Source organism: Rhinoraja longicauda, unplaced genomic scaffold (genome assembly GCF_053455715.1).
Source record: "Rhinoraja longicauda isolate Sanriku21f unplaced genomic scaffold, sRhiLon1.1 Scf000183, whole genome shotgun sequence".
Taxonomy (NCBI): Eukaryota; Metazoa; Chordata; class Chondrichthyes; order Rajiformes; family Arhynchobatidae; genus Rhinoraja; species Rhinoraja longicauda.
The window spans coordinates 105,127-119,903 of NW_027601401.1; the positions used below are offsets into that span (position 1 = coordinate 105,127).

The following is a 14,777-nucleotide window of genomic DNA, read 5'->3' on the forward strand; positions in this document are numbered from 1 at the left end:
GGAGTTGGACAAAAACAATTCACCAGGATGTTGGCTGAAAAGGAGGTTGATAAAGGATAATAAGATCATGAGGGGCATTGACAGCATAGATAGTTGGAGTCCTTTCCCCAGGGTAGGAATGTCCAGATACATGGGTAGGAAAGGAATAGAGAGATGAGATCCCAATGTGGTCAAATGGGGTCATGCAGATGAGGATCATGGTCAGCATAGACAAGGTTACCTGAAGGAAACGTTTCTGTGCTGCATTACTCTACAACTCTATAAGCATCGAATTGAGCTCTTTGGCATACTGGGTTCATGCAATTTACCCAACTACACTAATCCCATTTGCCCACATTAAGACAGTATCCCTCTCTGCCAAGTCCTATTTAAGCATTTGTCTCAAAGCTTTTTAAACATAGGATTCCGATTAACATTTAGTGCGGAAACAGGCCCTTTGGCCCAAGTCCTCGCCAACCAGCGACCCTTGCACTATCCTACACACACTAGAGATGGGGTTTTTAACATTTACCAAGCTTACAACCCAAGAGTATGAATATGGAATACTCCAATTTTAGGTGACCTCTAACAACCCCCCCTCCCCCCCCCCCCCCCCCCCCCCCCCCCCCGCCTTACCTGGCTCACGCCTATTTCTCCCTTCCCCCTCCTCTTACATCTCTTCCTATGGCTTCACAATTTGTAATCCCCCTCCTCTCTTCCAGCTTTCTTTTCCCCCACCCCTTACAATCAGTCTGAAGAAGTATCCTGACTTGAAACGTCTCCAATCCACATTCCTCAGAGATGTTGCCAGACCCACTGAGTTACTCCAGCACTTTGTTTCCATTAACTAGGGTACTAAACCAATTCACCTCTACTGCATTGCAGACATTGGACTTTGTTTCTGGAACTAATGCACTACAAAGCTGAGAAACATATTCTCAGTTACTCCAGCACTCTGTATCTTCCCCTTTGTTCTATCTATTGCATTCGAGTTTGGCTTGATTGTATTTATGTATAGTATTTTCTGATCTGATTGGAAAGCATGCAAAAGAAAGCTTTTCACTGTATCTCGGCACATGTGACAACAATAAACTTAAGCCGAACCTAGACCTAATATTGTGTAGGAAAAAACTGCAGATGCTGGTTTAAATCGACGGTAGACACAAAATGCTGGAGTAACTCAGTGGGACAGGCAGCATCTCTGGAGAAAAGGAATGGATAACATTTCGGATAAGACTTCTTCAGACTGAAGGGTCTCGATCTGAAATGTCACCCAGTCCTTCTCTCCAGAGATGCCTCCTGTCCCGCTACACCTAATATTCACAGGTGAAATACTACAAGATTGGAAGGCTTGAGTTATTAGGTGACATTAGATCAGCTGTGGACACAAGAAACTGCAGGCGCTGGAATCTTTAGCAAAAACAATGCTGGAGTAAGATGCTGGATTCAGGCAGCATCTGCAGAGGGAATGGACAGGAAACCTTTTGGGTTGGGAACCTTCTTCAGATTGATCAGACTGAACAGACAGGGACTGTTTTCCCTGGAGTGAAGGAGGCCGAGGGGTGATCTTATGGAGGTTTATGAAATCATGGGAAGCATAGAGAAGGCGCATGGTCACAGCCTATACTCCAGCATAGGGGAGTCTAAAACTAGAGGGCGCAGCTTTAATGTGAGAGGGGAGAGACTTATTCCCACATAGGGTGCTGGGTATAAGGAAGAAGCTGCCACAGAAATTGGTAGGGATGGGTAGAATTATAACGTTTAAAAGACATTTGTACAGGTTTATGCATAGGAAGGGTTTAGAGAGATATGAGCCAAACAGGCAAAGCTCACTAGCTTTGGTAGACATCTTGATTGGCATGGATAAGCTGACAGGTCTCTTTGCATGCTGCATGATTCTAATATCAGATATCTGTGGGGGAGTAACATGCTTGGATCTAAGGCAGGAATTCAGATAGTTTATGTGTGGAAATAACAGATACCAGAGTTACAGAGTGGGAAGTCATTCATTGTCTGTAGGAAGTCATTTACATGTTGAATAACAGATACTAGGAGTGGGTTACAAACTGAAGGTTTTCAATGGGTTTGTGTGTTAATGTACACAATCTCAAATACTGCAGCTGAGGCCAATGTAAAATGCCCAGAGAACAGACCTGAGGACACTTCCTGCTGCTGTGTGATTTGAAAAGCCCACCCACCCTCTAGAGAAATTGACCAAAGGCCTGTGTGCCAGCGTGTCACCCCAGACCCAAAACCCACGATGGTCTTGAACCGTAAGTACTACTGACCTTTATTTTGTTGTAGTTATACGGATCCATATTCACATTGCCACCCTTGGGGGGCCTGGAAGATAAATGGATGGGGTGAGTTACTACCTCCAAGCTGAAGAGTTCCTGCACTTTGCTGACAACTTCTTCACAGGGACAACACTTCCTGTTCTGTCTCAGTGCCAGAGACCAGGGGCTCCGTGGTAACTCCAGCGTTGCAGAATCGGTGCTCCCACACTGCAGCTTGGAGCAATGACAGCAAATATACCCCGTCCCGGGTTTGCCGGGTGTGAAGTGTAATAGTGAGGAGGTGTGGGAATTGTGGGAAGAACTGAACTGCTCTCTGTCTTATGAGCACTTCGTACCGTGGAAATAGAACTTTATTTTAGTGAAGTGTCTCATAGGTTGAACATGTCTGACCTTGTACTTTTGATCTTTAATGTTAAGGCTGATAAGGGAAAGAAGAGAATTCTGGATCACAATAGTTAACCATGTTAACAAATATACGTGACCCACTCCACATTTCTTGCTATTAAATATGATATTAAAAGGTCGCATGCTCTGAGTCAGCAGAGCAGTCTCTGGCTTGACACGTTATTGTGAACAAAGAAGTTAATTGTCACTCACGTCTTGAATATATTATTCCAACAGAGGTCTGGCTTTGTCTCTGCAGACCTTTAGTGACATCACAACAGATTCTTGGTCCCTTTATTTAAAGAGAGGTATAGCTGCCATGGAAGCAGTTGGGTGAATGGTGAAAGGTTGAGTCCTGGGATGGGGTGCTGTATGAGAGATTGAGCAGGTTGGGCCGAAGCTCACTGGAGATTTTGGAATGAGAGGTGATCTTCATGAATTGTCTAAATTGTGAGGGGGACTGACAGGGTTGTGTCAGATTCAGGGGCGGCCATTTGAGGTGGAGCTGAAGACCTTTGCTCAGAATGCAGCCGTGCAGCTGCAGAACCAGCTGTTGTTCTGGTGCTGGTGTCCAGTTCCTGGGCTCAGTGGAGACCACAGACCAGCACCACAGCCCGACACTACCACTGGAGACCCCCCTGTCAGCTCTCCCTGACAACTCCCATCTCTCACTAGAACCCATCTGAGTAACGAGACTTACCACCAGCCATGGATGGTCCACCATTCAAATTCACATCCTTTGCCGGTCCAGTGATTCACCTGGAGAAAGAACAAAGAAAACCCATCACTGAAACAAAATGGATGAAAAAGGTTAAAAAAAAAGATAGATCATTGGGGTCATTGTCAGGCAGAGAGTGGGCAGGCAATGGGAGGGTTTGGCAAAAGGACAGAGGGGTGAGTGAACAAAGGGAGGGGTGGAAGAGACAGGTGGATGGGTCAAAGTGGGATTGGTTGCTTCTCTCCAGGTGGATGTTTCTCTGCTTCTCAGGATATGAGTGAGAGGGTGCAGAGGAAAGTGGGACCCAGAACAAGTGGGTACACATTGGTACCAATGTGGAGAAGGCAGCAATGGAAGTCTGTCAATGTTGCCAGAGGTGGACAGGTGGCAATCTCTGGGCTGCTGGCACGGCCAGGCTTCAGGGAGAACAGAATATGAAGAGAAGGTGGCGATAGACTGGTAACATCCATGGTGCATGCAGGTACATTCAGATTCAGAGGCAGATGAAACCTGTATGAGATGGACGGGTCACAAGTTAATAGGATTGGGACAATGCCCAAGTCATGACAGTTGAATCAAGATCAGCAGGGTATGGGCATACCAGGCAATAACAGCAAAAATAAATAAGGTGAACAGAGGGTGTGAGTGTTGGATGATGACAGAGAAGGAATTGTTGGATAGGAGCAAATTGAGAGACACAATCTGGTGTCCACAATATACACAGAATGTGATGAGTAAGATTGGTGAGCTGCAGGTACAAAGAGCCATGTGTGATTATGATGTGCTGCTGATTACATGGCTCATTCTCGGCAGAACAGACCTCTTAATATTCAAAGATATGGTGGTCAGAAAAGGTAAGGATGGAAAACAGGAGATGGGAGGCAGAGGAAAATGGTATTATAGACTATCGATTAAACATTCCCTTCTCCAAACAAGACAGCATCAAAGCTTCACCGTCGCCTCTCGCCGATGGACGGATGCCAACTACTATAGACTGAAGAGAGGGGATGTCCTTAAGGCCATGCACAAACTCGCTTGGGCTGGAATTCACTTTGCAAAACTTCCTCTTCTTCCCGACGTCGTTCATGCCCACGTGCACAACCACTTCTGGCTGTTCACCCTTCCTCTTGAGGATGTTCTGAAGTCGGTCTGTGACATATTTAACCCTGGCACCAGGGAGGTAACAGACCATCCTGAAGTCCCGCCTGCCGCTACAGAATCTCCTGCCCACACTTCGGACAATGGAGTCACCCACTACTATGGCTCTGCCTGACGTCGGTCTCCCCAGTCGAGTCTCCTTGCCAGGATTGGAGCCACCGACCTGTTCACCGCTTGGACTGGAAGCGTCTTCTGCTCCGACAACTCCTAAGGGGGCATACCTGTTTTCATTCGGCACAGCCACCGGGGTCGCCTGCTCTCCACGTTTACTCCCTTTTCTCCCAGTCACCCACCTGCTCTCCTCCTGAATCACTGGCTTAACAACTTCACTTGTCCAGGAAACTCTCATTTTCCAGGATGGCCCTAAGGTCATCCAGCTGCTTCCCCAGTTCCCCAACACGTTCACTCAGGAGCTGCACCTGGACACAATTCCTGCAGGTGTAGTCTCCAGAAGCTCCATAGGCATCCTTGACCACCCATAACCTGCAGGAAATACACTGCACCAACTTGCCTGCCATTTCTTCAGTGGACAAAAAATCACAAGTTTCAAAGATCTGGGATACCAAAAAAAATTAGAGATTGCCAAATTTTATTTGGAGAAAAAAATAAATGGACAGAATACTTTTCAACTCTTGTTTCCTTACGCAAGCATAGATAATGTGCTTTGTGTTAGTAAATCGCGATATGGACTGCTCTCCCCAGTCCTCATGTATCACAAGTGTTGATGTTGTGGCAGCTGGCACTGTCACTGAAGAATGGGGAATGTTTTATGTACAGACGAGGAGTATTCCCACACCAGGGAAAAGTAAAGGAACTCTGGTGCTCCCTGGATCACCCAGGAGGGAGTGAAGGAAGGAGTGAGCATGAGGAAGGTGAGACTTCAATGGAAACCCACCTGAATGTGGTGAGTTGGGAGAGGCAGTGAGTACAAAAGGAGAGAGGCTTTTCAAGGGAAAGTGGAACAAAGAGCCTTCCAAAGGCCTGTAAATGGGATGAGCGGAGTGTGGAGATCAGGGTATAACGGAGTGATCTGCATCAAGGTAGAGGCACAGCTGGAACATGGCTGAGGGCATTGTATCACCCGTTATCAGGAAATGGGAGCTGCCAGAAGCGGAGTGATGCAGATCTGGGAGAGGGGGTGGGGGTAACTGATGAGGAGGAGGAGGTAACACTAACAAGTCACTTGCACCGGAAGGGATAATCCCAGGTTGTTAAAGAATGCAAGGGTCATGGAGCAGGTGGCTGTAATCTATGTTGCCACCAGCTTCTGTGTGAAGAAATTGACCCTCAGGTTCCAATCAAATCTTGCCCCACTCACCTTTAACCTAAGTCTTCTTGTTCATGATTCCCCCGCGTTCGGTAAAATACCCTATCTATTCCCCTCAAGACCTTATACTCCTTTATAAGATCATTGCTCATCTTCCTGCACTCCAAAGAATAACGTTCTCGCCTACACAACCTCTCTCTGTAGCACAGGCTCACAAGTCCTGGCAACATCCTCTTCAGCTTCTCTGTGCTCTTTAAGCTTAATGACATCCTTCCTATTGCAGAGTGACCAAAACTGAACACAATACTCCAAATGCAGCCTCAAAGTCTTGTGCAACTGTAACACAATATTGCAACTTCTTTACTCAACACCCTGATTAATGAAGGTATCAAAAGCCGTTACTACCCATTCCTCAAACCTCCCTGAGAGGATGTTAGTCCTTTTCCAGTTTTGATGCACCCTGTCCCTCTTGTACAGGTCACACCTGCCCAGAAGTTATCCCAGTGATCTCATCAGCTAAAGACCTGCCTTCTGCACCAGTTCTTCAGCCATGCGTTCATCTATTCTATTGTTACCATCATTGGCATATGGCACTGAGAGGAATTTTGAGATTACACTCTGGAAGTTCTGCTTTGTAAACTTCTACCAAACTCTCTAAGTTCACCCTGTCGGATCTCACCTCTCGTTCTGCCTAGGTTGTCAGTACCATTGTGTACAGCAATCTCAGCTGTTTTCTCTCCCCTTTCACAATGTCCCGGATCCAATCCAAGACATCCCTGTCCTTGACACGTGAGAGGCAACAAACCATCCTGGGATCTCGCTCTGAGCCAAGGGGAAGTCCATCTCTTCCCCACACCACAGCTCACTGAGATGTTTCCTTGCCCTGCTGTGCATCACAGCCAACTGTGGTGCCACACCTTGGCTACTGCTGCAACTTTCCTCTGAGAGACCTACTCTGTCTGCGAGGGGAATGACCACAGGGCACTCACTCCTGCACGACCTGCCTGCACTTACTGCTCCTCCTGGTCATCCACCTCCTTCCTTTCTCTACCTGCAGTGTGACTAATTGCTAAATTCAGTCAACAAAGTTCTCCGTAAATCAAATTCTCCACGGCACTACACAGTGGGAAGCTGCAGCTGGACACAGCCTCCTGCAGGTGTTGTCAGACACACCAGAAATGTTCCCAAACTCCCACAGGAAGAGCAGACCACTGGCCTAACCTCCATAACCTTTCCTCTTGTTCTACCCTTATTAGACCTTTGATGTATATGGTCTCACTTCCACCTGACATTGCTCTGCCCATCTTATTAGATCAATATCACCATGTAACCAATCACTCTTCAGACATAAATCCAGATAGACACATTCTGTCCCAAATAAACCTCCTCACCATGGGTGGCACATTGGCGCAGTAGTACAGCTGCTGCCTCCCAATGCCAGAGACCCGGGTTTGATCCTGACTACGGGTGCTGTCTATATGGAGTTTGCACGTTCTTGCTGTGACTGCGTGTGTTTCCTCTGGATGCTCTGGTTTCCTCCCACATCCCAAAGACGTGTGGGTTTGTAGGTTAATTGTCCCTAGTGTGTAGGATAGAACTAGTGTACTGGTGATTGCTGTTCAGCACGGACTCAATGGGCCTATTCCACTCTATATCTCTGAAACTAAAAACATGTACACGTTACTGAAGGAATCACAGATCAGAGGAGCAGGACATGTCACAAGAGGGTCTGATGTCAGAAGGCAGCTGTTTTATGGATCGCTGACTGAGGGCAAACGATCAGGTGGTGACAGAACAAGTTTTAGAGATGCTCGTACAGTATTCTTGAAGCCTTTCAACATCGACACACTCCATTGGTAACAACGAACAGTGGATTGTCTTATTTGGCATACCTGCATAAAGTGTGTGCTCGGTCGTAAAGAGTTATCATGGAAACAGCCCCATTGATCAAACTCGTCCATGCTGACCAAGGTGCCTCACCTAAGTTAGTCCCATTTCCTTAGGTATGGCCCATATCCCACTAAACCTTTCCTGTCCATGTGCCTGCCCAAATGTCTTTTAAATGCTGTTATTGTACGTGCCTCAACGATCTTCTCTGGCAGTTCATTTTCCATACCTACCACCCTTTGTGTGAAGAAATTCTTATTAATTCTTTCCCCTCTCACCTTAGGCCTATGCTCTCAGGTTCTTATCCTGGGTAAAAAACTGTACATTCACCATATCCATTCCCTATGACTGATGAAAGCCAATACACTAAAACTCCTCTTTAATACCCAAACCACCCGTGATGCCACTTTCAGGGAACTACACTTTACACTAGCACTTTCACTGCTTAGTTTTTAGTTTAGTTTAGAGATACAACGAGGAAACAGTCCCATCGGCCCACTGAGTGCGCAGATGAGCAATCCCTACACATTAACACTAATCTACACACACTAGGGACAAATTACAATTATACCCCGCCAATTATCCAACAAACCTGTATGTCTTTGGGGTGTGGAAGGAAACCGGAGATCCTAGAGAAAACCCACACAGGTCACGGGGAGAACTTACAAACACTGTACTGACAAATACCTGTAGTCAGGATCAAACGTGGGTCTCTGGCGCTGTAAGGCAGCAACTCTACTCCCGCACCACCGCCCGATCCCTCTGCTCTACAACACTCCACAGGCCCCTGCCATTCACTGCGAAGGTTCTACCTTGGTTTGACTTTACAAAATTTAACATCTTGCACTTATCTGCATAAAACTCCATTTGCCTCTCCTCGGCCCACTTGCCCAGCAGATCAAGACCCTGCTGTAATTTTTGATAACCCTCTTTGCAATCTACGATACCACCTACTTTATTGTCATCTACAAACTTACTAATCAAGCCTTGTACACTCTCATCCAAATCGGTTGTAACCTGAGACAAGCCTCTTCATTGTCCACTATACCACCAATCTTCTCTCAACCTTATTGTTCCAAACGTGCGTTTCAAGGTAGATAAGGAAAGATACAAGGATTAGAAATTAAGGATCTAAAGTGGGGAAGGATGATATGAATGTCATGAAACAGGACCTGGCAAAAGTTGACTGGGAGCAGGTACATCCATAAACCTACCAGTCATGCCATCCAGATTCTAATTATTAATATGGCAATATGATCTCCAAAGCAGCTTCTGTGATAATGACACTATTTGCATGCTCTCACAATCAAAGCACTCAGACTGGCACACAAATAATTCTATTTACCTTACAGGCGTTTGGTGGCCACCTAAGTGCCAGAACATTATCGGTAGGATCTCCCAAGTTAGATTTGCTATAAAACAAAAGTGTTTTCATTAACGGATCTGTGAACTGGCCACACGAGGAAGTGCTGATAGAGCAAATAGTAATTGGCGGTACAGCCCCCATTCACCTACTGCATATAAACCACCACAACACGCACTCACCTGGTAACTCCAGAGATGGGGGTAGAGATGTCAAAGGGAGGGAAAGAGTCAGAGTGGTCTAGGTGGGAGCAGAGTCAAAGTGGCAGCAGGGGTCATGAAATGTTTACATTCCATCTGAGTACACCAATCCAGTCATCTAGGTAGACAGAGCTCGGTTCAGTTTAGTTTATTGTCACATGTATCGAGGTACAGTGAAAAGCAGTGAAAAGTGACCAAAGGCAGCAGATCAAAACACCATCCACAATCCCCTCAGCCCCACACTTTCTGAACTTGGACGTTTCCTCACTTGCTTCCAATCCACTCACCACCCTCCCATTCATCTAGGCTGAATCAATGTAAATGCTGCATTCTCCAAGTTTATAATGTGAAGGTGTTTCTGGGGCTACTTGGATTATGAATCCAAATCAGGTCTTACATTGTTCTATCCATGGTCTATAAAGAATATCAAGCCAATAATGAATACTCTCCACATTCCTAGATGTGTGCACTTCCAATGATACTCGGAATGCTTGACTCATGTCTAGATGACCAAGGCGAATAACGCATTTAATGAGCACCCAGTCTATTCACACCCTCCACAGTGATACACCATGGCTGCAGTGTGTCCAGATTAAACTCCATCAGTCGTTTCTCTGCACATATTTTCAACCTTTCTATATCCTGCTGAATCATTCGTCAAGCCTCCTCACTATCCATAACTGCACCAATTAGGCAGCATCTCTGGAGAAAAGGAATAGATGATGTTTCAGGCTGAGTGAGAGTGTCAGTCCGAAGAAGGATTTCGACCCGATACGTCACCTAGACGTTTCTCCGGAGATGCTGCCAGACCAGCTCAGTCTTTACATATGCATGGGCGCAATCCCTTGTTAGGACAGGACGAGGCACTGGCACCTCAGGCTTGACCCGGCCACTTGGCCTTAGTCTCAGTGGAAGTGCTGGCTGTCTCGGATTTTTTCCTGACAGCCCAGTCTTGACCACACAATGGTACTGGCAGTCTCAGTTTTGTCCCAGTAACTCAGTCTTCCTCGGACTTGTGACAGGGGAACACAGCTAGCAGGGAGCCCTGCCCCTTGCCCCTTGCCCCTTGCCCCTTGCCCCTTGCCCCTTGCCCCTTGCCCCTTGCCCCTTGCCCCTTGCCCCTTGCCCCTTGCCTTTCCCTTTCCCACACTCTCCCTTTTCGCTAGAATGCCAAGGTTTATAGGGAACAGGCTGAAAAGGTTCTGGTGACCAAACCAATAAAAGCTAATTGCCCCCGCTGTTACCAATGATGCTGAGAATTGCCTCTCCTGGCCTGTCAGCCAATGAGAGGGATCAGAGCGGCATCTGAAGGAGGGGTCCCTCTCACATTGTGCACATCAACTTTGAATTCAATCTATCAAGTCTCTGTGGATCTCATGTACTTTAGCTTTTACATCAGCCTACCATGAAGGCCTGTGTTGAAAACTTTACTAAAATCCATTTATTCAACACCCATTGCCCTACGTTCAATCATCTTTGTCACCTCCTCAAAAAACTCAACCAATTTTTTAAGATATCATCTCCCCCTCCCAAAGTCATGATGACTATCCCTAAAAAGACTTATTATGGATAGATTAGGATTCTATCCCTAAAAATCTTCTCCACCAATTTTTCTACCACAGCCTCACCATCCTATGAATTACCTGTTTTGTCTCTATTTCCTGCCTCAAATGAAGGAATTGCAATGGGGTACCTGCAGAACTTTGGGATCTTGCATGTGGCTAAAGAGGATACAAAGATCTTTGTCAAGGCCCCAGCAGTCTCCACTCTTGTATTTTCAATGATCTGGGATAGATCCCATGAGGCGCTGGGGAGTTATCCACTATATTATTCTTCTAGAAAACAATACCTGTGCCACAGTGGCCCAAGGGCGATACAGTGACACAGCTGGTAGAGCTGCTGCCTCACAGTGCCCAGGACCAAAGTTTGATCCTGACCTTGGATGCTGCCAGTGTTGAGTTTGCCTATTCTCCCTGTTCCTACATCCCAAAGACATGCGGGTTTGTAGGTTATTTGGCTTCCGTAAATTGCCCCTGATGTGTAGGAAGTACATGAGAAAGCAGGATAGCATGGAATTAGTGTGTATGGGTGATCAATGGTCGGAATGGACATGGAGAGCCAACGAGCCTGTTTCCATGCTGTATCTCTGAACTAAAGCAGATTAAACCTCCTCCTTCTTGATCACATGTCCCTAGAATATCAATATACCCCTCCCTGATCGCACGATTCTCTCCTTGGTGAATGCAGGTGCAAAGTACTCATTTAGTACCTCGCCCATTTCCAGATCCAAGCATAAATTCTCCAATTTATCCTTGACTGCTCCAATCCTCTATCTAGTTACCCACTTGTTTGTCAACAATGGGTAAAATATCTTGGGATTCTCCTTAATCCTACTTGCCATGGGAGTTTCATTTTCCTCCTATTGTCTACATTTCTCAAAGGGCCCAATTTCAGCTTCCTCAAACTTCCTTTTTCTTTTTGACTAAACTTGCAGCATCTCTTGACATCCAAGGATCCTGAGCCTTGCTATTCTTGCCTTCCGTCCTCTCTCCCCAGCACGTGCCTAATACTGATGTCATTAGCCTCACCTCAATGTAGCACATTCCCCGAAGGTCCAGGCTTATCCTTGTCCGTAACTTACTGCAAATATATGGAGTTGTGTTTACTGTTCCCAATATGCTCCTGCATTGAAACTCCAATCAGCTGGCCAGGCTCATTTCCCAATACAAGGTCCAGTATGGTCCCTTCCCTGGTTGGATCTAGATATTGTCAAGAAACCCTCCTAGATGCACCTACAAAAATTCTGCCTCATCTAAGCTTGTGGCACCACCGGAGACCGAGTCCATATTGGGAAAATTAAAGTCACCCACTACAACTCACCCTCTGCTTCTACATCTTTCCCATATATCTGTTCCAGGGGTTTACTTGGACACTATAACATGACACAGTTGCATCAGTCACTTCTCCAGCTGTGATTTTTGTTTGATATAAAGGGTGTCAGGGGAAAGTTCAGAGCAACTTGCAATGAAACAGGACAGGATTGGTGCGTAAGATTCAAAATGGTGGCGGTTGCAGTAAAAGAACGGTGCTGCTGGGGTCTTTCCTCCCACACCTTCGGCAGCACTCTGTGCTCAAGGTTGATTGCGGGGTGGCACCCTGGGGATCGAAGGCTGAGCAGTGGCCGTGTGAGGCGAGGGACGACATGTTTATGGGTGGATGTCCCCTGGTCAAAGTGTCGGTGGAGTGGGCCACTGGAGGCCCTGCAGCAGCCGGGGGCTCGAGTGGCTCAGGTGCCGCACTAAGAGGCCGAGTGCGTGGATCAGAACCAGCCTGCTGCAGCACGGAGTGGCGGAGCAGGGGTGGAGGACTTTGATAACATCGTCTGGCCAGATCGGCCGCTGCAACTCCAATGCAGTGCCGCCACTAGGACAACTGGCCTTTATGGCCAAGTTCGGACTCAACATTTTAAACAACCTTGGACTTCAATCTTACAAATAGCGCTGGAAATGTGGTGTGCCTTGTGTAATGCCTGTAACAGTGTTATCTACTATTCCTACACTCTTGTACTTAAGTATGTTTGTGTCTTTGTATAGTAAGATTCTTACTCAAGTGTACGTACCTAGTTACATGTGACAATAAAGTACCATTTAACCACTGGATCAGTAAACATTGAGGTGAGCTGCATTCTGAGTTGGAGACTTAAAGTTAAGAATTAAAGCTGTGCAAACCCATTAGGGCACAGAGGAATGGTCAGTGCATTGTATTTTGTAACATTTTATCTTGCATCATTTTAACTTTCTTGTAAAATTTAATCGCACATTTTATTACGTATTTTATGCCATAATAGTTTTTGATATTTACTTCCAATAAACATTTTAAAGACTAACATCTATAAGTTGAGTACTTTGAGAGTGTTGGCTGGTTTTACCGCCCAGACCGCACTGAGCCTGCACTCCCTGGAATTTAGAAGGATGTGGGGGGGACCTGATTGAAACATCGAATAGTGAAAGGATTGGATAGAGTAGATGTGGAGAGGATGTTTCCACTAGTGAGAGAGTCTAGGAACAGAGGTCGTAGCCTCAGAATAAAAGGACGTCCATTTAGGAAGCTGAGGAGGAATTTCTTTACTCAAAGGGTGGTGAATCCACGGAATTCTTTGCCATAGAAGGCTGTGGAGGCCAGGTCGATGAATATTTTTAAGGTGGAGGTAGATAGACTCTTGATTAGTACGAGTGACAGGCTTATGAGGATAAGGCAGGAGAATGGGGTTGAGAGGGAGCCATGATTGAATGGCAGTTGATCAGCCATGATTGAATGGCAGAGTGGACTTGATGGGCTGATTAGCCTCATTCAGCTATCACTCATGAACAGATGGGATTAATCCAGACACAATGGAAAGAAAAAGCTCCCCTTACCAGTAATCCTGACTGTACTCACCCAGAACAGCTGGCTGCCACCAGGAAGAGGAGCAGGAGGAATGGCAGACCCATGTCACGGCGGAGACAGTTGTAGGCTATTGTAGCTGTAATGCACAGTGGGATGCTCAGGCTTTATACATCCCCAGGCTGCAGGCTCATGAGATCAGATGGGGCTGTGGTCACACAGGCTTCCTATACGACATGTTCCAACCACAAGTTCTTGCAACTACCAGAGGTACACTCCCTGCTCTTACCACAGGCACCAGAGCCTGCAGCAGAATAGGACAATAATGATAAACAGTCAAAATGATCAACATGCCCTAGAATATCAATATACCCCTCCGTGATTGCACTATTCTCTCCTTGATGAATACAGGTGCAAAGTACTCATTTAGTAACTCACCCATTTTCGGGGAATCCATGCATAAATTCTCTTATTTACCTTTGACTGTTCCAATCCCCTCCTTAGTTACCCACTTATTTGTCAACAATGAATAAAATATCTTGGGGTTCTCCTTAATCCAACTTGCCATGGAAGTTTTGTTTTCTTCTTATTGTCTACATTTCTCAAGGGCCCAATTTCAGTTTCCTCATCCTTTCATATGCTTCTTTTTTTCTTTTTGACTAAACTTGTCATCGAAGGTTCGTGAGCCTTGCCATTCTTGCCTTTCATCCTGTCTCCCCAGCTCATGCCTAATACTGATGTCATTGGCATCTTCTCAACTTAGCACTCTCCTCCAAGGTCCAGATTTATCCTTATCCGTAACTTTCAGAAAACATATGGAGTTGTGTTTACTGTTCCTGCATTGAAACTCCAATCAGCAGGCCAGGCTCATTTCCCAATACAGGGTCCAGTATGGTCCCTTCCCTGGTTGGATCTAGATATTGTCAAGAAACCCTCCTAGATGCACCTACAAAAATTCTGCCCAATCTAAGTTTGTGGCACCAAGGTGAGTTAAGTCCATATTGGAAAAATTAAAGTCACCCACTGCAACTCCTCTGTTGCTTTTACATTTTTCCCATATATCTGTTCCGGGAGTTTTCTTGGACACAATATTATTCTTCTAGAAAACAATACCTGTGCCACAGTGGCCCAAGGGCGACAC

General features: G+C 46.1%; 1 protein-coding gene across 1 annotated transcript in view; it reads right to left on the reverse strand.

Annotated features, from left to right (window-relative positions):
- LOC144590427 (ribonuclease T2-like) overlaps window positions 1–13,788 on the reverse strand; it is a 34,099-nt gene extending 20,311 nt beyond the window's left edge. The window contains exons 1-4 of the mRNA XM_078395043.1: window positions 13,691–13,788; window positions 9,036–9,102; window positions 3,361–3,419; window positions 2,268–2,322 (exon numbers count right to left, since the gene is read on the reverse strand). Coding sequence (XP_078251169.1) covers window positions 2,268–2,322; window positions 3,361–3,419; window positions 9,036–9,102; window positions 13,691–13,743 — 234 coding nt within the window. The 5' untranslated portion in view covers window positions 13,744–13,788. The remainder of the gene's footprint in view (window positions 1–2,267; window positions 2,323–3,360; window positions 3,420–9,035; window positions 9,103–13,690) is intronic.
- Window positions 13,789–14,777: the final 989 nt, after the last annotated feature.